The following is a 26,485-nucleotide window of genomic DNA, read 5'->3' on the forward strand; positions in this document are numbered from 1 at the left end:
GCTTCAACATGTCAGCTACCACTGTACATACAAAAATCATTAGTTTCTGTGTGTTGTGTGCATGTGGAACTGTGAGAGCACACAGTTTTTTTGGTATGTGTCTGTCTTCCTTTGTCTGGGATTGGGGGAGGGGTCTAACACTACTAGTTACTTGTATGAGTTCACTCCCCTTTCTAAACTTTCAATCCAGGCCTGGTCAGCAAGAGAAACCAAACACGTACCTGAGATTTGCTTGAGTTGCCAAGCGAAAACTAACTTGTGATGCATTTCAGATTTACATTTATGGAAATGAACAGACACTACCTGAATGTACATATAGTGTGTGCATTATTAGATATTAGTGCATGAATGGTGCAAGGGCCGGGATTAGAATGAACACTGTGAGTCTATTTCTAATTTTACCTGACTTGACCTAAATTGTCAAACAGCCACCAAAATAGTTCCTTTTTCAGTCAGCCATGTTGTATAGCTACCACTAGGATATAGCTGTTATTAGATGACGTATATGGCATACAGTTTCGTATCAGCACAAACATCAGCATTCAGTTCCTTGCAGTAAATCAGCCATTAGTCATCAGTATAAAGTGTATACAGAATAGTTTGTATAAGAACTGCCGGTAATACTAGCAGGTTGGTGGTTGAAGCATTTAAACATCACATCAAACAGCATGGTTCAATTCCCAACATGGGTGAAATATGTGAAGACCATGCACGGTGTTACCTGTCATGACTTTACTGGAATATTTCTAAAAGTGGTGCAGAACTCACCCGCTAATACTTGCATTTAGCTACATGTACTACTACTACTATTACTAGTATTTACTAATACCACACCTTAAAGATTTTCAGTTAGTTTCAGCTTGTGTTGGTCATTATGGGACTGTTCATCATTTATAGCTCGGTGGCATTGTGATGATGTTTGTGGAGAAGCATGTACAATATGAATGATCCCCCCAAATTTATATACCTTGAAGCAAATGATCCCCGTCCCCGTGCATGTCATGTCCTCCCCAAGTAAGTGTACAAAATTGATGACACCCCTCCCTCCCTACAAAAACAAAATAGATCGTACATACACTTACAATTATAATCAACACCCTAGCCATATATTTAATTATGAACAGTCCCTTACAGCCAACTAGTTCCATTGTTTCAGACAGGCAAATGTGGCTGAATGACTGTCCCTATTCTTCTTCATGGGATTACATTTCCATGCTCCTTAACTCTCTCTTGCACCTCAGTCACTGTACCCACAAGTCACAGACAGCGACTTGAAAAATTTTGAAGACATTGCACTTTCAAGGCATGTTTACAACAAACAGCATAAACATCCACTTAGAAATATCTGTTTATATTTATATATAAGTCAGTGAAAGTGTTGAGTTTTACGCCGAACTCAGCAATATTCTAGCTGTATGGCGGCAGTCTGTAAATAATCGAGTCTGGACCAGACAATCCAGTGATCAAAAACACAAGCATCAATCTGCACATTTGGGAACTGATGACGTCTCAACCAAGTCAGCGAGCCTGACCACCAAATCCCGTTAGTCGCCTCTTACGACAAGCATAGTCGCCTTTTATGGCAAGCACGAGCTGCTAAAGGCCTATTCTACCCCAGACCTTCACGGGTCATTTATATATAAAATAAGACATCTTCTGACCGTGGTGTGTGAGTAAAGCTTTGACTGGATGAATCTCTAGGATTGATAAATACTTGAATATTTGTCAAAAGTCAGGTACATGGAAAGTTTTGTATATGTGAGCAAACTTGTTTTGTATTCATGATGTTTTCTGATTGAACCTTATTACGGTCTGTAAATATATACTTAATGTACAATATGGTCAACATACATATCATATGAGCATTGTACATTTAGGGAACTTTAACTGTACATGTCAATCAATCATTTCCACATTTGGGTACCGGTATTATGATAATATCAATGATTAGTCCTGGCTAATTAGTCTTTGAGTTTGTCTTTTAATCTACATTTTGATGTCATAGTGCTGATGTATTTGTTTATTTGCTTCTATGGACTAGTTGTAACATTATTACCTTCCACAATTAAGTTATAAAATATGGCATAAAATGTTAATGTTCTTGTAGACAGCTGGAAGTGTGTGGACTTGCCATTCAGATGCACGTCCTCCATGCCTGTAATGTAATGTGGTCCTGCTAGTATTGGTAACATTTGATGCTAGTGTTTACTAATGTGCCATTGTAACATATTTTCCATCAGTGAGTTATCTAATGATGCACAGCAGGTGGGAACTGCCATAAAATGAACTATATAAGTGTCCATGTGTACATTACAGTACAGTGTTAGATAAGAATTTGTATTTAATGGCATGTGTATTTAAGTCTTCAAGTCAAATGAATTAATTGGTATTTCATATTTCTTACACATCGACGAAATGTTTTCGTTTTATTTATTCAAGAGGTAAACGCAAGCTTAGGGTTATTGCTGTGTCGCGAGAAACAGAGATCACGCATAGCCTAATTGACCTTATTCTGCGAAACAAGGCAGATTATTCTATTGAGACGGAAGGTACAGGATTCCTAACATAAAAAGCACAAAAGAATGACAAATGACCCATGCAAACTTTCACCAAAGTGTGCGCACGCACTTTGTACTTCCTATTACGTAATACTCATATAAACACGGCCAAAGGTGCACGATCGATGTGTGGCTCCTTGCTCACTAAACCCGTGCGCTTGGGTCTGGGTGCATGTAGGTTACTCGCTCAACAGAGCACGGAAAATATGAGTACTATGGGTCGCTAAACGCTCCGTGCAGATGTGGTCATCACGATTAAAGGAGTAAATCGAATCAGATAGTGGTATACATACTTACACGTTAGCTGATTTCACCTGTCTGTCATGACTGTGACGTCACAAGCGGAAACGTACGGAAAGTGCCTGACAGTGACTTTCTCGATTGTAAACGGACTGGGCGCCTGCCTAAATTTCATTTGTGTACGTTCCATGTCCGCGCTTGACAAGAGATGAAATTCCAGTTTTAATTTATTTACGTACAGTATGTACTTTGTATACTGCAATCAGTTTTGTGATAATATTAGTCAATTAGTTATGCTACAAACAAGCTATTGTGGCGCTTAAACGGGAAACATAGCAAGATAATATAGAGATTATTACACGGGCAAGTGTGTAATAGAGCGTGATAATAATTAATATAATCAATATCCACACAGTGAAACATATTTCGTCGTCTATGACGCCATTTATATACAATTTAACGTGACGTCAGTGAACTGGGTCGTCAGACTTGCTTTGGTACCTTGTTTTACTGCACAAATGTACATTAATAAAATGGATGATAAAGAAATGATTACTCTCAACTAAGTGTGTCATACGTCTCACTGGAAACTCGTCCAAAATTATTCATTGCTGTGCCCCCTCGCTCTCGTTTGGGCATTTCAGTGACTTTGATCTATGTCTCTCTAAACGAGCAGTAAATGGCCACCCGGTAGGAAATGTTGGATGCGATTTGGCTGCTAACAATTTAGCACCTCGTTGCAGTCTGGGTTGTGTACTTACTCTGGGGAACCATACCCATGAAGATGCTTGTCGTAAGAGTCGATTAATGGGATCAAGTGTCCAGGGTCGCCGACTTGGCATGCGCTGACACATGTCATCATATCTCCATTGCGTAGATCGATTTTCATGCTGTTGATCACTTTATTGTCTGGTCCAGACACTATTATTTATAGTCCTTCGCCATATAATGCTAAAATGTTGATTAAGTGTGGCGTTTAACAACTGCATAGTAATTCCTTTATTGTTATCGCTAAAATGTCTCTCTTTTTCCTATCACTTAGATATATCACCAGATGAACTTGCCACGTCAGCTGAAATATTTCACAATACAGCAGTATTGACTATGTGTCACCTGGACGGTGATAATAGTGATAACACCAAGTTGATACCAACAAGAGGCGGATTGTCGTGAGACAACCATGGGTCACCTCACGATATGGCTGTTCCTGATACTGCCGGGAGTAGTATATTGCAGTAAGTGATATTTCATACAGTTCATGCAGTTCATACACTTCTGACAGTTCATACAGTTCTGATGGTTCGTACAGTTCTGACAGTTCATACAGTTCTGATGGTTCGTACAGTTCTGACAGTTCATACAGTTCTGACAGTTCATACAGTTCTGACGGTTCGTACAGTTCTGACAGTTCATACAATTCTTACAGTTCTGACGGTTCGTACAGTTCATACAGTTCATACAGTTCATTTGCTAATAAACGTGTAGTGGTTAGGGCACTCGGAGAGCGGAGCATCGCGGGGTAAACTCCCGGCTGCGTCAACCCAAAAGACATTAAAATATGGTACTTGTTAATTGTTCTCTGCAAAGCGACGGCAATAATGAGTACAAGGACTGCTCGGCTAGGAGTCAGTATAATGTGTCTGAGTGGAGTGTTCATGTTTAACTACAGCATGGTATGTCAGTGAGCTAATGCACATGCCAACCCCTACAACCCATACTCTCTGCGTCTCCCCTTAATATGTATCACGTTTAACTGCTATTCACAGAATTCATATGCCGAACGTGTTCTGCAGGGAGTTATCATAATTCGGAATGACTTTTGGTGCTCTCCCTATTCTGCAACAATTCCATATTTGGAATAGACCAGTTTACTGTTAAAGAGGTACTGTGGGGGAACCTACTGGTTAAAGTGGTCGTTCGTTACGCTGATGACCGGGGTACAACGTGCGAAGTTTTTTTTTCTGGTGTCCCCCACAGTCATAATGCTGGAATATTGCTAAAAGAGGCGTAAAACTACAATCACTCACTACTGTTAAAGCCTAGGTTACGGTTAGGTAAATTTACTTTCACCTAACACACAAACAGATGTATTGTTCACGAAATAAAGTATATTTATCGAAATATATCTACAGAAATAGTGCATCACTTCTAAACGTTAGGGTTCTACTTGCATAATGCTTATATACACTAGAAAGCAAACACAGCACCACGGTTTATGAAACAGGAACATATCGATGCTTTGAACATTACTTGTTAACTTGCTAAATGAATAGAAAGAGGCAATACAGAATTGTGCCCCTTGGTCACACCAGGATCCGTATATTTCGAATAAAACATTCGTTGTCAATGTGATCCTTATTGTGGCGACATTCCACTCGCTCTCACCGTTTCCATCAAATTGGTAAATAGCAAGGACATATTTTTATTATCATTTTGCAAATTTATCCCCCTATACCGATCAGCACTAGTCACTGACTCACTCACCTTACCTCTCAGCTATCATTCCAGTATCTTTGAGGTCAGAAACCAGTTCCAGTGATAAACTGCCCCACTGTATGTATTCCAGAGATGCACCTGCAATAACAGATTATTCGTCCAGAACATTCCACTTGTTATGAATGAATTTGCTGTAACAGATGTTCAAGGAATCTGTATGATCAAGAACGAGGCTGTTACGTGGACAATATGAAATAGGTTGATGCACATATGTCGAGCATGTATAAAAAATACAGGCTTTGTTACTCATTTTTTTGGCTCACGGATTGTGAGAGAATGATTATGTCTTTACGCCAGATATGGCTTTCACACAATGTACTCGTGAGTGAACGTCCATTTCCCCGCCCCTTAAACTGCGCCGCCACGTTCTCGTCTATGCGTTTCTTGTTTTTGGATAGTATATATTAAATGTGGTACTAGTTGTTACCGAGCCTGGGGCTCTGCATCAAGGTGAGTGAGTTTGATTTCACGCCGCAGCCGCGCAATTCCAGTTGTATGGCGGCGGCCTGTAATAATGAGTTTGGACCGGACACTCCATGCAGCGATCAACAGCAGGAGCATCATTCTGCGCAACTGGGACCCGATGCCAAGTGTCAACCAAGTCAGCGAACCTGCCCACCCGATCCCGTTAGTTGACTCGTAGGGCAAGCATGGGTAACTGAAGGCCAATATTCTAACCCGAACCTTCACGGGTATCGGCATCAAGGGATAGAAATAAATCTGTAAATAATCGAGTCTGGACCAGACAATCCAGTGAGCATCGATCTACGCAGCTGGTGATCGACTGTCAGCGAACCCGGCCACTCGATTCTGTTAGTCGCCTCTCACGACAAAGTTACTAAAGATCAATTCTAACCGTGATCTTCACGGGTTCTCTGTAATTTGAATGCAGTTGACAACAACATGACTCTAGAAATCGGAGGTACAGTTGAAGGTCATGTTTAAAACGTGGCTCTTGTAAAACATCGGATTCATTAATCTTTTACTTTTTACTTCCAGGAACCGTTCCAGTACTAGCGACAGAAGATCCATTTGTCATCACAGTTGCCACAAACGGCACCTACAGCATTCAAGTCAACAATGTCACGTGGCTTGCCAGCGCCCCAACCTTCCTCCGCGTTGGCGGGAAAACGTATACCACGGAAGATAAATCTTTGAAGTTAAATGCCACCACAGGATCGAGTGGGTCGGATCGTCTTGGACAGTGGCAGACAATATGTTATGACATGATGGCAGGCGCAAGCAGCTTTACTGGCTGCATTAAAACATATATCCATCCAGATCTTCCAGTTGTCATTTTCCAGCAGGTGAGTGTATAAAAGAACGATGACTTTATTACAAAATTAGTTTTCTGCCAAATATGTTTTAGTAAGTATACTTTTTTTTCTTTACATGTACAATACACTCAGATGAAAAGCATGAAGCATGGTATACTAACATCACTTCGAAATCTTATTGAATTCAGTTGTCTGAGCTTGCTAACCCGACGGAAATATCAGCGGACACCCAATAGTCTGTCATACACAGCCTGAAATAAATATAGATCGAGAATGCCCATACAAGTCTAGATTATGTAGCAAGTCCAGATTACCACAGTAATAAAGAAAGTATCGAGACCAAGTTTCATTATATTATATAGTTCTGTTATAAACTGTTTAAATTGTAAAATATGCTCATTTCAGAGACCAGTTGTTAGTCTAGGTAACAGGTCATGTCACAACGACCTTTTTCAAACTTTGACCATCCAATGTTCGCGAACTTTGAACTTCCAGTGTCTGCGAACTTTGACCTCTGGATTTAAAAGTGAAAATAAAGGTGAAAACAAAAGTCCATATTCAAATGTGTAATGGTTGGCCGAGAATGTATGACAGTACTTTCAGCGGGTTATTGAAAGACTGTCCTCTATAAGATATATCCTATGGAATCGAAAGAGAGACAATATGTAGGACTAAACTGCCATTCCGAATACATCGTCTTAACGTCTTTGCCTGTATGCTCAGAATACATATTTCGATTGTCTGGTCTGGAAAGTGACGCGACGATTGGTCAGATGAAATGTCAGTTTGACGTGACCCGTCATTACTTGCAGTAACAAGAACTGAGACCTCAGTTTAATGAGGAGAGGTAGGGTATCCTAGTGATTAAAACATTCGCTTGTCACGTCGTAAGCTCGTAGATTCCCTAGATGGGTACAACGTGTAAAGCCCATTTCTGGTGACCCGCAGTGATATTGCTTCAATATCACCAAAAGCATCGTAAAACTAAACTCACTGAGTCATTTTAATGTATTTGTATGATTTAAAAAAATAACAAATTAAATTCTTGAGAAAATTAATAAAAGGTGTGCTTTAAGAAATTGTTCTGTTCTATCGGAAGTGTTAGGTATATCTTGTAGAGATATATATTTACAGCTGGTATAGTCAGGTGATATACATTTCTCAATACCCTCACCTCAGTCTTGATGTCCCAGATATTCCCTGGTGGCGCCACCGGCACATCGACAGGGGACCCCGACAAGGTCGTGTCTGGATTTCCATCATTCCACATCCCAGAGTTAGAGCCCCAGCTGGGGTACCTGTCATACGGTGGTCTCATGTTTGGTGATGGAAAGAAGTTAGGAGTGTGAGTCCAATCTTTATACCAAGGCTGCAACGATTCGGTTCGATTCACCGAAAATCGAGTCTGACACTTTAGTTTCGATTTTCGACAACCAGTATTACCAATTCGATTCGATGTTTGAATACCCATATAAGTTATTTCCACACAGACAGAACCTAATTTTGACTCCATCTTGGAGAGTTTTCAGCGCTGAAATAACGCGACACGTGAATGATTGACGCCCGGCTAATTATGCAATGAGAATTGTTGCAAATAGATGTCGCCAGGTTGACGATTGATTAAACACTAAAAAGTCGACTCTGAGACTTAACTGAGATCTCGTATATTTATTTGTATGACGTATCGAATCGAAAATGATCGAACCGATGGTCCATTATCGAAAATCGAATCGTGGTCAGGATGAATCGTTGCAGCCCTTCTATTTACTCTTCCGAAAAGTAGGTGATCTGGAATATGTAGATATACATGTATAGCGATGCGTTACCTTCCGCACCAGATGTTGTTTTGAGTTAGTGTGATTCCCATCTGCAAGATATAACATTTACCTCTTAAAGAAATAACGTTTTGACAATAGTGTTATGAACGAACTGAAGCGCACGTAAAATAGTAAACATAACGAATCTGGACCTGCAGATACTTCTGTTGTATTATGGAAGCCTGCGAGATTTCAGTTTGATTATGATCAAGATACTCTCAGATTAATCAGAGACCGTTCAAACGCTGGCATGGTACACAATGTTTTAAGTACTCAAAACGTCCAACACATTCAGGAACTGACGGCTGGAACTTGCAAGCGGTATTCAGTAACCCGTACTGTAGGCGACTAACTTGACCGGCTGGTGAGGCTCGATGATTTGACTGACTCTTGTCACCGTAGTACTATCTTAATACCGTAGATCAGGGTAAATCACTGGATTTTCGGGTCTAACCTGGCTTCGATGATGTATGTTATCGTCACAGTATCATAATGCGTAAACTGATGTTCATTTTGTCAGTCACTGGTTGTCTGGTAGTTCGCACTCGGCTATTTACAAACCGCCTTCATATAAGTGGAATATTATTGAGAGCGGCGCACAAACCGATAATTATCTAACATGAACAAGATGCATGTACGGGTTAGAAATGGTCTTTAGAAACTCGAGCTTTCGTAAAAGGCGACTCAGGGGATCAAGTGGTCGGGCTCGATTTGATTTATTACAGACCGCTGTCATATAGCTGGTCCATATTGCTGAGTGTGGTGGTAAGCAATAAACAAAGTTATAACCACCACAAAGCAATGAAGTACAATCTATTTTTTTCAGATTTACAGCCGGTAAGGCGAAGTTGCAGAGCGGACTTGTTAGCGGCCCTCTGGTTCTCTTCGACAAAGGTGACAATGTCGTGATCACGGCTCCGTTCAGTCAGTTTATGGCAGCCTCCATGTTCCAAGATGGCGACCGGAAACGCGTCAGTTGGGGCATATTTGGAGGTGCTGAACGGCTTCCGGTTGGCTACACGTACGAGACAATCATGTATTACAGTAGTAATGGCATTAACGCGGTACGTATAGTGATTGTGTAAGTTAGTCAAATTACAATTCTTACGTATGACAATGATATTAATAAAGAACATAGTATACGATAAACGGAATTTAGTTTATCTTTAAAACACATTTTCATGGAAATGTTTAGATTTATTTCTCTCACTTACCGCAAAAACGGAAAAGTATCATTCTCGGCAAATCTCACTCGATATGAAAATGATTAATTAATTAAGGGGCAACTGCAATGATCTTTGTAATTAATTTCAAACTGATTTTTCAATAATAAACTTCATTCCATAAGTGAAAATTTGTGTTCTTCCTCACAAGGCCATGTCTGACTGGGGTGCGCTTATGCGGAGGTATTACGGTAAAGAAAATGCGTACAGGCAGAGCGATCTCACGCTTAACTACGTTGGCTATTGGACTGATGGAGGTGAGAGATAGTAGTGAGTACGTTGCCTGCTAACAATTGCACAAAGTAGTAACAACGTTGTTTTGTGGACTCCTATTTACGTTGTCACAACGTTATGGCCTGGCGTTGTGACATATACGTCAGTTTGAAGTCGTCTCAAGGTTAAGGTTATTTGATGCTCACGTATTTTACGTTGACTTAACGTTCTGCTTAACATTAATAGTTTAATAGTTCCCCATAGGTGAAAAGTACATAACAAACAAAGAAGACATTCACTTATTCGTCAGTTCGCATGTTGGTTTAGTTGTGCATTCTCTGAAGCTGCAGTGAAGAAATCTCAGAGTGAACAGTTTTCCAGAAAACCCTGTCGTGACACCAAGTTATGTAAGAAACGTTGTTATAACGTTGCGATGAGCCCAACGCGCAAATCTGCAACGTTGTGATGACGTTGTGACATTAGGTTATAAAATGACGAAGTGCTTGGTGCATCTTGCCTGTTATAGGCGTGTTAGCCTCTTGTTGGGAGAAAGCGTGGAGGAATACAGGCATCAGGTGAAACAAACAACACTGATATGGTTCTGATATAATGTGTGCTAAACATTAGTGAACAAGATTCGAACCACGATATAGTGAAGCACCTATACACAAAGAATTGTAGCTGTGTAAATAGCAAGGTCACTGGGGGGATAAACTCCTGAAAGGGTACTAGTAAGAGACGACAGACGGTACCTGGTGGTCAAGCTTGCTGAGTTGGTTGACATGCTTCATCGTATCCCATGTGAGCAGATCGATGTTCATGCTGATGGTTGACTGGTCTCTGGTCTGGACTCGGCCTTTTTACATACCGCTGTCATATTGTTGGAATATTGCCTAGTGCGGCGTTAAAGAACAACAATTTACACTGCTGCAACAGTAACATCTGCTGTGGTAAAAATGGAACTGAACATATGAAGCCATTTTGTCATAAATTTATGGGCTTGGGTTATGGTTAACAATTGCCGATTTGTTGGTATATTTCTGTCCTAGGGGCTTACTACTATTACAACACAGAACCCGGGAAGAACTATGAAGAGACGATTCTTGACGTCAGAGCCTACGCCAATAGGACTGGTATTCCCTACAGGTTAGTCGCAGGAGAAACACGCCAACAGGATTGGTATTCCCTACAGGTTAGTCGCAGGAGAAATACGCCAACAGGATTGGTATTCCCTACAGTTTAGCCACAGGAGAAATACGCCAACAGGATTGGTATTCCCTACAGGTAAGTCGCAGGAGAAATACGCCAACAGAACTGGTATTCCCTACAGTTCAGTCGCAGGAGAAATACGCCAACAGGACTGGTATACCATATAGAATAGTCGCACACTATCCGTGGCACCCCCTCTATGACAAACTATCCGTGACTCACTATCAGTAACAAACTCTCCGTGACTCCCTAAGCGTCACACACTTTCTGTGACGTTCTAACCGTGACACATTGTTCGTGACACCACACTCAACTATCGGGAAGTGGGGATGAGGTTCACTGACGTGGGTGATGGATGTCATGATATCACACAAGTGTTGACAGATGCTCATGGTTTTATCTGGTTTGATTTAAACATATTTTATTTACAAAAAAGGGATTTGGGGTCAAATTATTCAAATCAAATGACTCGCACCCTGACCTGTACATATATACTGTTGTTGTTGGTATCCCTTTTATCTATACATTAGACATTACTGAGATGAAAGGCTTGAGAGCCCACTTTAAACCAGCAAAATAAAACACAGGCTAGTCTATAATATTCAATTGCATATTGAATAAACAAGATAACAATGAATAACAGTTACAAATTTCTAATACAGTACTATATATTGGGTGGTTTCACATTAGTTTTCAACTCCCTGTGCACGTCCCAGCAAAAGCCACGCCACACGACTAGCATTTAGAAATTGCTGGAATCCCACACCCTTTTAATACCGAAAAGAAAAACAAGGGGAAGGCTGATCCCCAGCCTACACTCAATGGTTGAAAATACACAGCCTAAGTTCAAGGTGGGAGTTCAAAACCACATTCAGCACTTTAATGGACTTTCGTGACCTGGAACATCAGAACTTAATTTATGTGATATTATAATTAATAAAAACCACATAATCATAACAATATTGTTTTCCTTTCCCTTATAGATACGTCCAGTTCGATTCCTACTTCTACCCTAAAGGACCCAAAGATGGTACGCTGACATGGGTTCCCATGGCCGACCTCTTTCCAAGTGGATTTCAGTAAGTGATTAAGCCCGGCTGAGCCAAGGCCTACCCGTGAAGATCCGGCCAAGAATTGGTCATCAGTAACTCGGGTTAGACTTGATCTTCAGTTTCCCATGATTGTCGGAAGAGGCGACTTACGAGATTGGGTGGTCAGGCTCTCTGAATTGGTTGACACACGACATCGTAGTGTATAGATCGCGTACATCGACACTGTGATATTACTGCAATATTGCTAAAATTCTTTGCAAAATTACTTTGCGCAGAAAACTTACAATAGATAGATAAATAGAGAGATATGGTATATCGAGCTGAAAAGCGATCCTCTGACAAATGGACAGTGTGAGTCAAGAGTAACCTCCCCGAGAATATGGCAAGTCTGACTAATCTAAGCCCGCAGTTGGCACTGCTAGGGGAATTAAAGAATGACGCTTTACCAAGTGGCAACATACAGTGAAACATTCAGCAGTCAAAGTATACTTAGACTAAGTATTATGTGTTATAATCCCATACTGAGTCTGACAAACCCTAGTGGGTGCTCGCATCAGCGAAACTTTTGAACTGACCAGCTTAACAAATCCCGAAAGTTAACTTTCGCACTCACCGTTTCAACCTTTACCTCGAATATGTTTTTACTCGAACAGTTCCGAATCTATTTTCCTCACGATCACTTCCCACTGATACACGCGGCGGGCGCCCTTATTTACAACAGTGAGTCATTAGTCGCTGAAAATAGCGTTTTTGTCAGTATTCCAGGATGTCTTCTTACAGAAATATTCGCTAATAGTAACCATGTCACTGGAAACCCATAAGCGTACACACACACACACACACACACACACACACACACACACACACACACACACACACACACACACACACACACACACACACACACACACAAACACACAAACACACACACACACACACATATACACACACACATGAACATTAATTAAGCACCACCCAAAAAAATTGTCGATTGTAACAAAAAGGGATCAAAACAGAGGAGTCAACCAGTGATATCTAAATACACGTTTAGTTAGCATGAAATTCACGTGCTGACTCAAATGCATGCTATTCATGCTAAAGTTCTGTCATGGTACAAGCGACTGAGGGGTATAAAAGGTGAAAAAATGTATTCTCATTGCATTCCTATTGAGGCATCAGTAAGTGAACATTACTGAAATTGAACTATTTTGGACATGCCGATGACAATACCAGATGGCAGATTATTGGTATGCACGAAGCTGGTTTGTCCTGTCTCAGCACTGGGTCCAGATTGAATATCAGTCACACTGTCGTTAGTCGCCTTGAAAGGAAACATGCGGTCACTGGTGACGTCAAGGATGGTCCAGGATGAGGAAGGCCTAGAAAGACCACTCCCCGTGATGACATTTGCCCTAATTCGCCCAGTGAGACGCAGGCCCTTGACCAATGCCAAAGATCTCAGAGAAAAATGGAGAGTGGATGTTAGTCTCTCAACAAGCACCATCCGAAGGAGGCTAAGGTACTCCGTGCACGTCGTCTAATCAGACGTCCCTTACTCATTGGCAGACACAAGGCTCAACGTTTGGCGTGGTGTAATCAACGGCAAAACCACATCCTGAGGACATAGCGCAGGATCCATTGGTCCGATGAAAGCCGTTTTCTACTTCCTGTTATTGATGGCCGTTGGCGAGTTTGGAGGAGGAATGAGGCTTATCAACAGGCTCTGTAATGGTGTGGGGATGTATCTCCCATGACTGTAAGCTGAATCTTATCACAATTCAAGGGACACTCAATGGTCAAAGATACCAACAGGAAGTACTGGAAGCTGCTGTTGTCCCACATTTTGATAACCAACCCCTCGCCAGTCGGCCAGTATTGAGGGACGATAATGCTAGGCCCCATCGTTTCAGAGCTGTTATTGCATACTTGCAGAACAATGCAGTTGACAGATTTCCTTGGCCTGCGAGAAGCCCTGATCTCAACCCAAATGAGCATTTATGGGACCATCTGGGGCGTCAAGTGCAAGTAAGGGATCCACCTGTTCAAAATGTACAGGAATTAGCCCAGGCTCTCCATGAGGAATGGCAGAGGATTCCAATGATGCGCGTTCGGCGTTTGATTTCCAGCATGAGGAGGAGGGTTGCAGCAGTGATCCGTGCGAAGGGAGGATACACTAAATACTAATCTCACCATTACTGTTGGCTGAGGATTGAACAGTGAACGTTTTTTGAGAACTTTGTGTGCGTTGGACCACAGACATTGTCTGTGTGACCATAGTTTTGGACATGATTATTGATAACGTTTATAGTGTCCCCATATGACCGTCAATAAATTACAGCCGAAAGTAGCAGCAGTGTTGGTAGTTGATGGACTGACACTTTAGATGTTTCAGTTAACGAAATTATAACCATGTGTTTGGTTTCCATATCATGAATGACCAGTGTGTTGTGTTAAACACAGTCTTATAGCATGAAAATGGACGGTGCTTAATTTATGCTCATGTGTATATTACAGGTCCAATATCTGTGTTAAACGCGGATTATCGTTTGTTGCCCATCGAGCCCTAAATAATAGCCATTGCATGATTGGTTAAATCCGTTCGGCCGTCTCGCGTTTGATTGGACGGTCATAGGTCGCTCAAATGTTAGCAGATGCGACCTCCGACTAGCATTTGTTAAACTCAGTATAACAGTTTAACGGATAATACTGAGTGTAAGTTTACTTCGACTGTACATTCAGAGGACTGAGCCTTTCGTCTCTTGATCACCTATCACATCGGTACACTGTGTGAAGCCTATTTCTGATGCCCCCTGCCATGATATCGCTGTAATTATGTTAGAAGCGGCGCAAAATCATACTCACCCACTCACTCAAATGTCCCGTTTGTATGATCTGGGATGGTTCACATGAGATGCCACATGGGTTCGAATGCTTACCTGAATATACGATCTATAAAGCCCATTTCTGATGTCCCCTGCCGTGATATTGTTTGAAATTCAATAATGCTAAAGGCGGCGTAAAACCTCACTCGCTCATTGGTGTCTTTTTTAACTTTCTTATATCTCTCCACATGATGGCACTTTCTCAGTACCGCAGATACAACAACATGCAGTTATCTGTTATGAGTTTGTTCGGTATACGTTGTCATGAAGGGTCTGTGTGTTCTGGTGCCCATGGTTACCAAGCAACATTCTTATTATTGACCAAAATCATTGTATTCGCTCTGTGCCCGGTCTGATACACTTTGATATCACCAGAACAATGTAATTATTGATGTTCCTTGTGTCTAACAGGGTCGTGTTACTGAGGATAGAATTATCCTATTTGTCACAAAAAAAAGCTATTTGTTTCTTCACGTGGAACACAAGCGGGAACACATCTGTTTTCGTTTCGTCTTTGTTTTAATTTTCACCTGGCGGTGTTTTATGAAATGTCTCCCGGGTAGAAATGTCCCGTGAGGCATATAACAGCATATTCATCTGTTCGTGGAGAATAGTTTCCGTCCTCGGCGATCTTCTAAAAAACGAGAGAAACAACCGAACAAAATTACAACAAAACAGTGGGAACCATTAGCTAGTGCCATGCACTAGTACTCTGAACATTTAGAATGATGCATACAATCCAAGTCAAAGGAACGATCCCAAATGCAAGTGTGGTGGTTACAGGTGGTGCGACACGTGTGTTACACGTGACTGTAGTCGCACTGAAGGCCCTATACACAAAAGCGAAAAAAATGTCAAAGATAGTTAGCAAGAGCCATTGTTATTTCTTTTCCACCTGTTATTTTGTTATGTTATCAACAACAATACAATGTGGTTTGAGGAATATTCCGTATATGTGCCTACGCTAATGTATTAAATAACAATAGAGTTGCTCCTTTAGATATCTGTTCATGCAATAATATTGGTCTTAAGTAAGCATTGTTTCCATTGGTGCTGAAGACCCCTTGCTCAGCAGGGCAAGCTGCGTCGATGAAGTCTGTAAGTACAGAATCCTTGTGTGGGCCCTCACGACCTCATTGTACACTAGTCCGTATTCTTCCAGCTGCATGTTTGATGCACATCAAGATCTAGATACTAGTAATTATATATAGTAGTCAATCAACCGATTGATCGATCGATTAATCAATCACTCAATCGGTCAAGCAATCATTATTCAGTACTTAAAAAGGGCACAGACTTGCAGTACATTTAAAGTTTATTCATTTATAAATCATTTATAAATTCTTTTCTAAAACAATCCCTTTTCTTAAACTCATAGCCAAAATAGATGCACAATGCCAGGCTCTGTAATAGTGATGTGATAGTATCTGCTTATATTGACAATATGTTTCTTGCACGTAGATGCATATATAGTATGACATTAGGCTGCATAAAAAATAAATGTTTCTCGGGCACCCTTTTTTAAAGTGACAAGGGCGGTAGGACGTTTATTTTGGATAGAAAAATTGTGATGCGGGGGAAACAGATTCTTTTCTCTCTCTCAGACATACAGCTTGGAAAGTTTAGCACGATTCTGTCACACTCGTTCTTACAGACGCTCGGACTTTAACTGGATAAATGGATGAGCGGCATGCGGCCAAGTCATTTTTAATGGCAATAAAAACTTGTTACGCACACCAAAAAAACTGACGCGAAGATTCCGGTAGAAACATTTCACTTATTTATTTAACCTTGAGTACTTCGTTCGTGGAGTCGTATAAAGTAGCGTATTGAGAATACACACAGTTTGTTGTTACTTCTCCAGAGGTATCACACGTTTATTTAGTTGAAGACTTGCATGTTTTAGAGCACGAGTTACATGAATGTTTATTTATAGTTATACCATGATATGTTCATGAGATTTTAGAACAATCGGCTTGAAGGCAAACCTGTAATATTTGTATACGGCAGTTAATAGAAGATAATAACCTGTTTGACTAGAAAGTGTCCCCATGAATTGCTAAATATATGAGTGTAGAAAGGTAGTTAATAAATACTAAGGGGCTAGATGTTCATGAATAATCTATAACCAAACACCAAATATCTATTAGAAATTGTCATGCATCGCAGAAAAAGTTGTTTCACAAACTATCGGTAAAATATTGACACAGTTCACTGTTTGTTACGAGTGAGGAATGCAGAGAAAGGGACAACCAGGTGTCCAAGAAGCACGTGCACAAATGCCGACAAAGTTATTTATTCATTAAGCTGTGCTGCGCCGTTTCCATCCTTTCTCGCACACCTGGCTGTGCCTATCTTTCGAGTTATTTGTCTTTCGTTTTGTTGACCTCCGGCATCATCTGCTTGATCATGGATCATACTGTTTTGTCCTGAGTGTAAGAAACGTTCACTTAACTCGTGGATGGTGAGCTTGTGCTCGTTAATAAATCAAAGTATTTACAAATATTTCGTTAGAACACTTCCCATATTCAAACTCACTCTACAGGTATGCCTTTATCGTTAGAATCAGAAGGAATAGGACATAAACCTACTTTTTTTTACAAAAAATATTGATGTATGTCTTCTGTTAAAGGTACATTTTTATTTTGGAACCGAGCACAATATCGCGTCATTTCCACTTCATGTTCACCACATGTACATCATATCGTGTCCGCTGAATGTGAAGAAAGGCCAGATGCAAATCACGTAAATCTGAGAGCGGCCGAACCAGGAGTCGATCCTCATCATTTCTGGCCTACCCACGGGGACGTAACTCTATACTGAAATTTCTGCACCTCTAAGAAGAATGGGACACCGTGTCTCCCAGGTCAAGACATGTATAATGTTGATTCTGTTACAGTTAATTGTGTGCCGGCAACATAAGACAATGTGCCTTGTTTTTTTAGGTCCCTCTACGACAAGACGGGCTGGCCTGCTGGAGCGCATAATCGATACTGGTAAGAAGACTGTCACACTTACAGATGCTTACTCTTGAGACCACTTTTATCATGGTGACGTCATGGGCTGGGGGAGGGGGATCTTCTCTTGTAAAGCACCCACAAGCCGCAAGGCATACATAGGCAGGAGAAGACGATATAATAAAAGATTTCACAGTATGCTTGTTAGACCGTGAAATAATGACGTATTGTTTCAGTAGAGCCTTCCAATGGTTTAAAATGAAGATTGTTCAAAACATTGTGAGGACACTTAACCCAACTATATAACATAAGATATATCACATGGAGGACTAAATTCCTAAACCCGTTTCTGAGTGGCATCAGTTTAACCCCTTATGCATTCTCTTCTACCAAAAACGAAAACGCATAAAAATATATTCATGTGATAAAAAGGCAATGAAAACCAAAAAATACTCACATAATCCTTACGCATGAATTTGGACAAGCATAGCGTGCCTCACATTCTCACGAACCACATATATTTCTTTTCTGCTCACAAGTATCGTATACTCTTCATAAAAAGTAGGGGAACCTGAACTTTGAAGTCTGGTAAAATGAAAACCCATTGAGGAACGTTACAATGACATTCATCTTGTGCATGCAGCATCATTTCATGTTATCACGACACGCTAACACAATGCATGGGAAACCCGTGCACAACGTGGGAGCCTCCTACACGTACACAGGGCGTCATTATTAATTTTGACGTTTTTCAGACAGGTCGATAAATCACTGTACACCATTTTTTTCTGATAATTTTTTTGCAATTGTTCATGGTCAGGGTATTCAGGGTCAAATCACACACTACTGACTGAAAATTGTAAACCTGAAATTTTCATGTCATACTCTGGTCACCTAACAAGGGGGATAACTGAACGATCAACTTTGCTTTGAATGAAATCCATGTGGTGTTGCATTCTCAAATCATCCATTGTTATTTTATTAACATTGACTCAATCCCATATATCTCCCAATTTCAACAATAGTACATTGAAAGTACAGTTCCCTACCTTTTCTTTGAAGGGTATATGATCAAAAAGACTTCAGTAAAGCAAGTCAACAGATTTTCTTTATTTCTGAATCCCATTTCTGACTGCGGTCTCTTCCAAATATAGATAGATACCCGAGTTTCTATCAGAATTATGTATTTTCAGAGTCTGACGTAGTCTTGAGCAGTGGTTTGATGTTTTAATCTTTCTTTGAGTGGGTACCAATATGCCGCTGGGGTTTAGCTGCATCTGTTTAACACAGGAAGAGTGAATTGTGCTTTTAAATTCACATTTTGATTGTGTGTTCTGTGTGACAGGGTAGAACTGGGTTTCAGTAAGTGACAAACGGGATCGGGTTGTCGTGATATTGCTGGAATACTGCTAAAAGCCGCGTAAAACTAAACTCACTGCTGAACCCGCCATATAGCTGGAGTATTACTGAGCAATGTGGTTGAACAACAAACAAGCAACTCTGTGCCACGTTCATAATGAAAGCGCTAGCATTCACATGTAACATGGGTGACTCTATGGGGGTAGATTTCAATCATCATCATAATCATAATTATTCAATGTTTTCTGATTAATGCTTGTCCACAACAGGTCATCAAAGACAAGCTATGCGAGACAGAACGGTGGCCAGTTTGATTTTATTGTTGAAGAGGCAACGTCTAAAGCCATTCCTATTGATCAGGTGATCTCCAGTTATGGATAAATAGTTTGGGTTTTTTTTCTCAACGTCTACTTTGTCATCACTTGAAGGTATCATGACTGGTGTTCTACTGTTGTTCTCGTATGTAATTTCTACGGTTCTATGAAATTAAACCCGTGAAGGTCCGGGTTAGAATTGACCGCCAGTAACCCATATTTGTCATAAGAGGCGACTAACGGGATCGGTTGGTCAGTGTCGCTAACTTGGTTGACGTATCCGGATTTGGTAGATCTATGCTCATGTTGTAAATCACTGGATTGTCTGGTCCAAACTCGTCCATTTACATACCGCCACCGTGTGGCTTGAATACACATTTGTTGTTTTTTGTTGTTTTTCCTGTTCGATAGGCCTTTTGGGACTATTTATTTGAGACGTCGCGAGAATGGGGACTGACGCTTTACGAACAGGTACGTTTGTAATTAGCCGTCCTTGGCCGTATCAGGGAGATTTATCATGGGAAATGCGTCCTTTTGTTGATGATATTCATTTTACGGGCTTTCAAGCTGATTGAAGTTTGAAACCATACTGATTGTTTAATATATTCAGACTAGACAAATACAAACATTTGTGTTGTTGACGTCGCAGCTGCGGCCTTGTGATTCCGTTTTAAAGATGAACGTATGGTCTTGAAAATTGGAGGGAGACCATTTAAAATGCATGGTGATACACACTGAAAATTGATTTTATCAGCATCTCTCATGGTCATCAATCGTCGGAAGCCTCACCATTATTATCATCATCATCACCAGTCATCATGATTCCTCGCCGATGCAAGATATCGTAGTATTCTTCAAGTAAACATACAGTTCGTTCATGCTCAGGAATGATAGGATCTGTAATTTACCATGTTAATATTTTCGTACAGAGGCGTTGTACAGTGTCTGATGCTTGATGTGTTTGTAAAGGACTGGCTCAACGTGGAGTTCAATGAGATGAACATCACCCTGTCTGATGTCAGTATTGGTCGGACGTGGCTCATGCAGATGGGCAGGGGGGCCCGCGATAATGGCATCACCATCCAGTACTGCATGTCTAACCCCAGACACGCCATGCAGAGTCTGGAGATCCCGGTTGTCACACAGGTAGGTCAGACATCACTGTATAGTACTACATGTCCACCCCCAGACACGCCATGTAGAGTCTGGAGATCCCCGTTGTCACACAGGTAGGTCAGACATCACTGTATAGTACTGCATGTCTAACCCCAGACACGTCATGTAGAGTCTGGAGATCCAGGTTGTCACACAGGTAGGTCAGACATCAATGTATAGTACTGCATGTCTAACCCAAGACACGCCATGTGGAGTCTGGAGATCCCGGTTGTCACACATGTAGGTCCGACATCACCATACAGTACTGCATGTCCAAACAGAATGAATCTACTTACTTTAAAAGCGGAGGCAAAATCCGAAATACATTTAATGTATTGGGCTTAACATCCAACATGCTGTCTGTTAAATCCTTCAGGCCAGAGTCAGCGGCGACTACCGGGCAGGGGCAGATAACTGGAAGATAGGAATATCCTCAATTTTCGCAGATGCCATGGGTATAGCTCCTTTCAAGGACAACTTCTGGTCAACGGAGCGTCAGCCTGGGAACCCCAAATATCCGAGTAACTGTGTTTGAGTTTCTTTGTCATTGGTTAAAGGTTCTGTGTAAATAAGCTCATTAAAGCTCCCATAAGACTCCTCTTTGGGAAACTCAGAAAACCGCCATGCACGATCCCTTTGCACAAATGTCCCATATTAATAAGAAAGAATACAGAAAGTCAAAATAAGAAATATACATGTAGTTAGAAATTTGTCAGTGAAGCATGGCTTTCACATTTCCTGAAGGAAATTGCTTCCCGATGCCCACCACAAATAGTTTTTCAACGCTTTACTAAAGTGCTATATGTAGTGAGTGAGTATGTTATTTTCGTCAGTTTTAGCAATATTCCAACAATATCATATCTGGGACATCAGAAATGAGACTTCACACATTGTACCCACGTTGGGAATCGAACCCTGGGTCATCGACGTGACGAGCGAATGCTTTAACCACTGCGCACCACCCAGCTTCTGTAAATACGTGTTGGACATTTAGTGAAACTGTGATAAGATACAGCTATGTTTGACTTTCCTAGACCTGACTGAGCCCAACAGCGAACTGCAGGTGATCGTCTCCACCCTAAGCACTGGGCCCGTCGCCCCTGGGGACATCGTCAACGGCACAAACGTCACCCTCCTCATGACGTAAGGCAGCAGGAAGGACGTATGTTGTGAAATGGTAGTTTGAGAATAATATCCATTTTTGGAGGATTCAGAACAGATTCAACGATGCAGTAATGGCAAAATAGTTGTGAAACGTGTATGAATGAATCTCTGAAAATCGGCAATAACACAAGGTGCTCTTAATAAGCAGGTTATCTTAACAAGCAGGTCAGTTTTGCTTAAGAGACGGATAGTTCTAGCGTCGCACAGAACGTCTGTTCCATGCATCGGTAGTATGTGCTATGTGCTAGTGTGTACTATGGACAGTTTAGCAACTGACTTCCGTTGATAAAATCGCAGCGCAAAATACAGGAATCACCAGATTCATTCACGTTGATTTAGAGTTATCCACCCCTGTTACCTCTTTCACAAACTTGGTTACGTCGTTCCCTCATTCTGTTTCAGCTGCTGCAACAGCGATGGTTTGATCCTGCAGCCATCAAAACCAGCCATGGCCATTGACCGTCAGATGTGGCAGGTCCATTATCTCTCGTGTTTTCTCTACCCGAAACACTAAACTCAAGCTGATATCAATCACCATGGTATCTAATGCCTACACATACGGCCTAACCTGACTACAACGCCACCATCCTGATATTAACACCATGATTTTTCCAGGACGATTTATGGCATTATAGGACGGCATTTTGACCACTGAAAGGGCGGTGGGGTAGCTTATAGTGCTTATAGCGTCGCTCGTCACACCAAAGACCCGGGTTCGATGCCTGATATGGGTGAAGTTATGTACGGTGTCCCCTGTCCTAATTTTGCTGGAATATTGCTAAACTCGCTCAAAAACCCCAAGGAGGCCAGTAACCATCTCATACATCAAAACCCCTGATATGGCTGACACATGGTAATAAGTGAAAATTGGGTTTTCTACACAGTAAGCAATGTGTTTCATCAAATATTATGAGTTATTCCAATCAGATATGAAACAGTCAGGGATGAAACAGGCGTACAGTTTACTCTGGTTATTATGCCACCCTGGATATAATGCCATGTTTTTGCCAGAACGTTTTTCCTGCCTATATAATACCCTGGTTATTATGCCAAACTAGATATAACGCCATGGGCCAAAGGTTTTGGGAACAAAAGTCATTTTCAAAGTAATTTTGCCCATGTTATAATGCGAATTCCACTGGCTGCATGTAGTGCGTACACGTCTGTTGGTTAATTGGCATGTACATAAGTTTAAACATTGATCGAAATTGATTGTGATGATTTTCTTTTATTAAATGACTGTGGAAGGACTTGTTATATGAAATTGATAACTCACGTTTTCAGCAAGCCTTCAAAGATGGTTCTGGTCCGAAAGGAGAAATCTACACCACTTATTCCAGAATCGGAGACTTCGTCTTCGGAATTATCATGGCTTCTGCCATGGAAGCAAACTTTGCGCTAACACCCAGTGCTGCCGGATTCGACTTCGTGAGTTTCTGGAATTCCTTTTTTCGCAAGACTTGATGCAGTTGCCTTCACTCTTCCCTTACGTAACCCCAAAGCGGACATGTCCCGAAATAATACGAGTGGGTCACAAACGGCCTTGTGAAAGGCTGAAATAATATGAATTACATTCAAACCTCGTTCAGTAGATCTCTAGCATGCAGGTATTGTAGCGCTAGCTGTCAAGGTTTGTCATGTGACTGTATAGGCTCTATAGTTTCTAAACTGTCCCTACTTCGCTGAGGTTAGGTCTTTCCTCATACACGCTTTACGGTGAAGTCCTATATAGGTCATTGATGATACACATACATGTAGTTCGAATCGTTTAGTCGATTTCTCAAGGCAGCCCGGTGGTTCTGATGTTCGACGTACAAGTAAGTACATCTCAGTAAAGCTTCCACAACGTTTTATGGTAGACAGGTCGAGGACATTCTAAAATTTGATATTTCGTATAATTTCTTATAAAGTGGAAATGGTCATGTCACTTCTGTTTGTCGATTGCGTGTACCTGAAGGTGTTGATTAGTCTGCTGGTTGTTTATTTTCCTCCAAACTTGACCTCAGACCTCATAAGATCCGGGTTAGAACTGATCTTCAGCAACCCATGCTTGTCGGACTTGGTTGACACATGTCATCTTATCCCAGTTGATGTTGATCACCGGATTGTCTGTTCTAGACTCGATACTGATCTATGATCTAGACTCTTTACAGATCTATGATATTACTTCTTTGACTGGCATTCTAGAAGTTGGTTAGCTGAAGGACGACTGTAGTATAATACACAACGTCTTTATTCTGTATAATACACAACGTCTTTATTCTGTATAGGTGACGTTTCGACATAGATTCGTTGCTTGACAACGACATTAGAATCTATGACACTTGCTTGACAACGACATTACAATCTATGACACTTGCTTGACAACGACATTACAATCTATATTAAAACGTGGCTTATACAGAATAAAGACGTTGACATGAATGTGTATTGTACTATAGTCGTAAAATAGTCCTCTTCCTTTATTTGCTCAGTGCGGCGTTAAAATACAAACCAAACCAAATCCTCGAAACGTATCACCAGCTTGGTAGCATTTACTGAAAATGTAAGTTACTTCCCTCTGAACTTTTGCAATAGCGGCTATGGGAAATGAGAAATCTATGACTGACTATTTGAGGAAGTGATGAATACACGTATTACCGAATGGCAAACACCCTTTTCGTAATTGAAACTTGTATTTCCACTACAGGCACCAGGTGCCAATATCATGAATATTTGGTGGTTTTCTTTTCAGTTTAACGCGTCACTGGTATTTACCCGCTCAGTTAATAGGAAGACGTCCGTGACGGACTTTACTCCATCGGCACCGCTCACCATCAGCAATGACTGTAGCCCCAGCAATCCCTGTCTCTATTACACAAGCCCGGTCTTTTCTCAGGGGTAGGTCATCGACTTGTTTATGGATGTGGTCTAAAATGTACTACACCATAAGTATATTATTTAGAATTAATATGTTATTTCGTTATTGGGAATTCGAGGAAGAGAGAATACAGAGTTGTGTCCCTTAAGCAATCAAGATCCCGCAAGGAACAACCAGTCGAGTTCAGACATCACGCAAGAGTCAGCCGAGTTTACACATCGCTCACAATAAAGTCGAGTGTAGACAGCAGGTAATAGCCACGTGTAGACAGCACTCTAGAATCAGTCGAATTTAGACAACAAGTAAGATAAAGTCGAGTTTAGAGCAAACAAAAATAAAAAGAGAGTCGAGTTTACACAGCAAGCATGAAAGAGTCGAGGTTAGAAAGCGCGCTAAATAGAATCGAACGTTGCGTTTTGTAGCAGATTCTGTCAGTCATGAAAGTATGCCAATGGATAGCTGTTCCTAAAGGTTAAATGCTGCGTTTTAATATTTTTTCTGCAAGTAAATTATTTCCATTGAACAGTTTTTATATGTAATTGTTGTTTTTCTTGATGACCGATTTTCTTCCTATACATTTCTAAAGATAATGTCATCTAACACTGAAGGTACATTTTCAACGCCGGTTTTAATTGTAATCATGATATTCACCGTAAATGGACAAGCTGACCACTTCAAATAGCTGACCATTTGTTCCCAATGCTTGAGCTCCATGTTCCTGGACGACTTCTATATATTTAACACTGGCAGTGTTTGTTCCCAGTGGACCTAGCCTCATGTTGAAGGTATCAATGTTGACATTCCTGCAATGTCATGGTAGGAGACACCAGAAGTGGGCTCCACACATTGTACCCATGAGAAGAATCGAACGCGGGTTTTCGGAGTGACGAGAGAACGCTTTAACCATTAGGCTACACCAGCGCTCCTTATGTGTAATCAGCGAAGAAATCAGTTTGTCGTAATATATTTAGAAAGGATATTGAATACGATGGACACTCGAGAACAAATCTCTCCTTCATTTGTTGTTGCAGCTCGAAGAATGTCTTGATATACGGCGAAGAGAGCAAGGTCGTACCAGTGTCTCCAAAACGTGTTGTCCAGATAGATTTCGCGGATGACATCATTGTTACAATCAGGGGGTCACAGCGAGAGGAAGTGGTCTTTGTATTCCTGGAAAACCAAACCTACATCCGGGTCATCTGTGTCATTGGTAGTTCCGGTTCCGCCGATATCAGTTTCAACAACCAAAACTGTTCGACAAGCTGATGTAACATACCACTTTATGCTACGTTAGGTATTTTCTTTAGTTGCAGACGTTTGTATGGCAAGGTTCAATAGATATTGACGTTCATTTTGTGAAAAGTACATTTCTGGTACACGAATAAATTGACTCATTCAGAAATGCGACAATACGTTTATTGTGATGGTACTTTCATGTTATCAGAGAGTAGACGTTTGTAAGAGTGAAAATTCGTTTGAGCTAATAAAGTTCATTGCTTCACACGCTGTACCTGCTTGATGAGAAATTAAATGTGGAGAAAAGAACAAGGGTCTTGGGCGTGACGCGCTACTCCACCGTCCTGACCGCGTGCACATTGTACATGGTTAAGATTTGTAACAACAAATGCAGTGTTTGCGTCTAGCTAGTGTTGTGCGAAACCAATCACCATATTAATCTCTAAACGATGTTTTGTGTTAGTTGCATATAA

General features: G+C 41.0%; 2 protein-coding genes across 7 annotated transcripts in view; one reads left to right on the forward strand and one right to left on the reverse strand.

Moving 5' to 3' along the window:
• LOC137273752 (kynurenine formamidase-like) overlaps nucleotides 1–5,414 on the reverse strand; it is a 26,073-nt gene extending 20,659 nt beyond the window's left edge. Inside the window, exon 1 of one of the 3 annotated variants that reach the window (XM_067806580.1) lies at nucleotides 5,283–5,414. The gene's annotated coding sequence lies outside the window, so the exon portion shown is untranslated. Of the gene's footprint in view, nucleotides 1–402; nucleotides 444–2,855; nucleotides 2,907–5,282 lie in introns of those variants that run through there. The other 2 variants (XM_067806579.1, XM_067806581.1) reach the window with 2 other exon arrangements.
• On the forward strand, nucleotides 232–26,277 carry LOC137273750 (uncharacterized). Of its 4 annotated transcripts, none has more exons than XM_067806575.1 (18): nucleotides 232–380; nucleotides 3,841–4,033; nucleotides 6,294–6,601; nucleotides 7,765–7,916; nucleotides 9,215–9,452; nucleotides 9,763–9,868; nucleotides 10,874–10,970; nucleotides 12,017–12,112; nucleotides 17,913–17,963; nucleotides 19,553–19,643; nucleotides 20,009–20,068; nucleotides 20,567–20,743; nucleotides 21,129–21,273; nucleotides 21,787–21,895; nucleotides 22,319–22,391; nucleotides 23,201–23,344; nucleotides 24,651–24,796; nucleotides 25,808–26,277. In XM_067806575.1, exons 2-18 carry the CDS (start codon nucleotides 3,979–3,981, stop codon nucleotides 26,040–26,042), a joined length of 2,283 nt encoding a protein of 760 aa, XP_067662676.1. In that variant the 5' UTR covers nucleotides 232–380; nucleotides 3,841–3,978; the 3' UTR covers nucleotides 26,043–26,277. The 4 variants fall into 4 exon arrangements, with proteins under 4 accessions (XP_067662676.1, XP_067662679.1, XP_067662678.1 ...); XM_067806578.1 differs by lacking the exon at nucleotides 232–380 and adding an exon at nucleotides 451–630; XM_067806577.1 differs by lacking the exon at nucleotides 232–380 and adding an exon at nucleotides 2,655–2,977.
• Nucleotides 26,278–26,485: the final 208 nt, after the last annotated feature.

This window comes from Haliotis asinina, chromosome 2, assembly GCF_037392515.1.
Source record: "Haliotis asinina isolate JCU_RB_2024 chromosome 2, JCU_Hal_asi_v2, whole genome shotgun sequence".
In the NCBI taxonomy this organism is placed as follows: Eukaryota; Metazoa; Mollusca; class Gastropoda; order Lepetellida; family Haliotidae; genus Haliotis; species Haliotis asinina.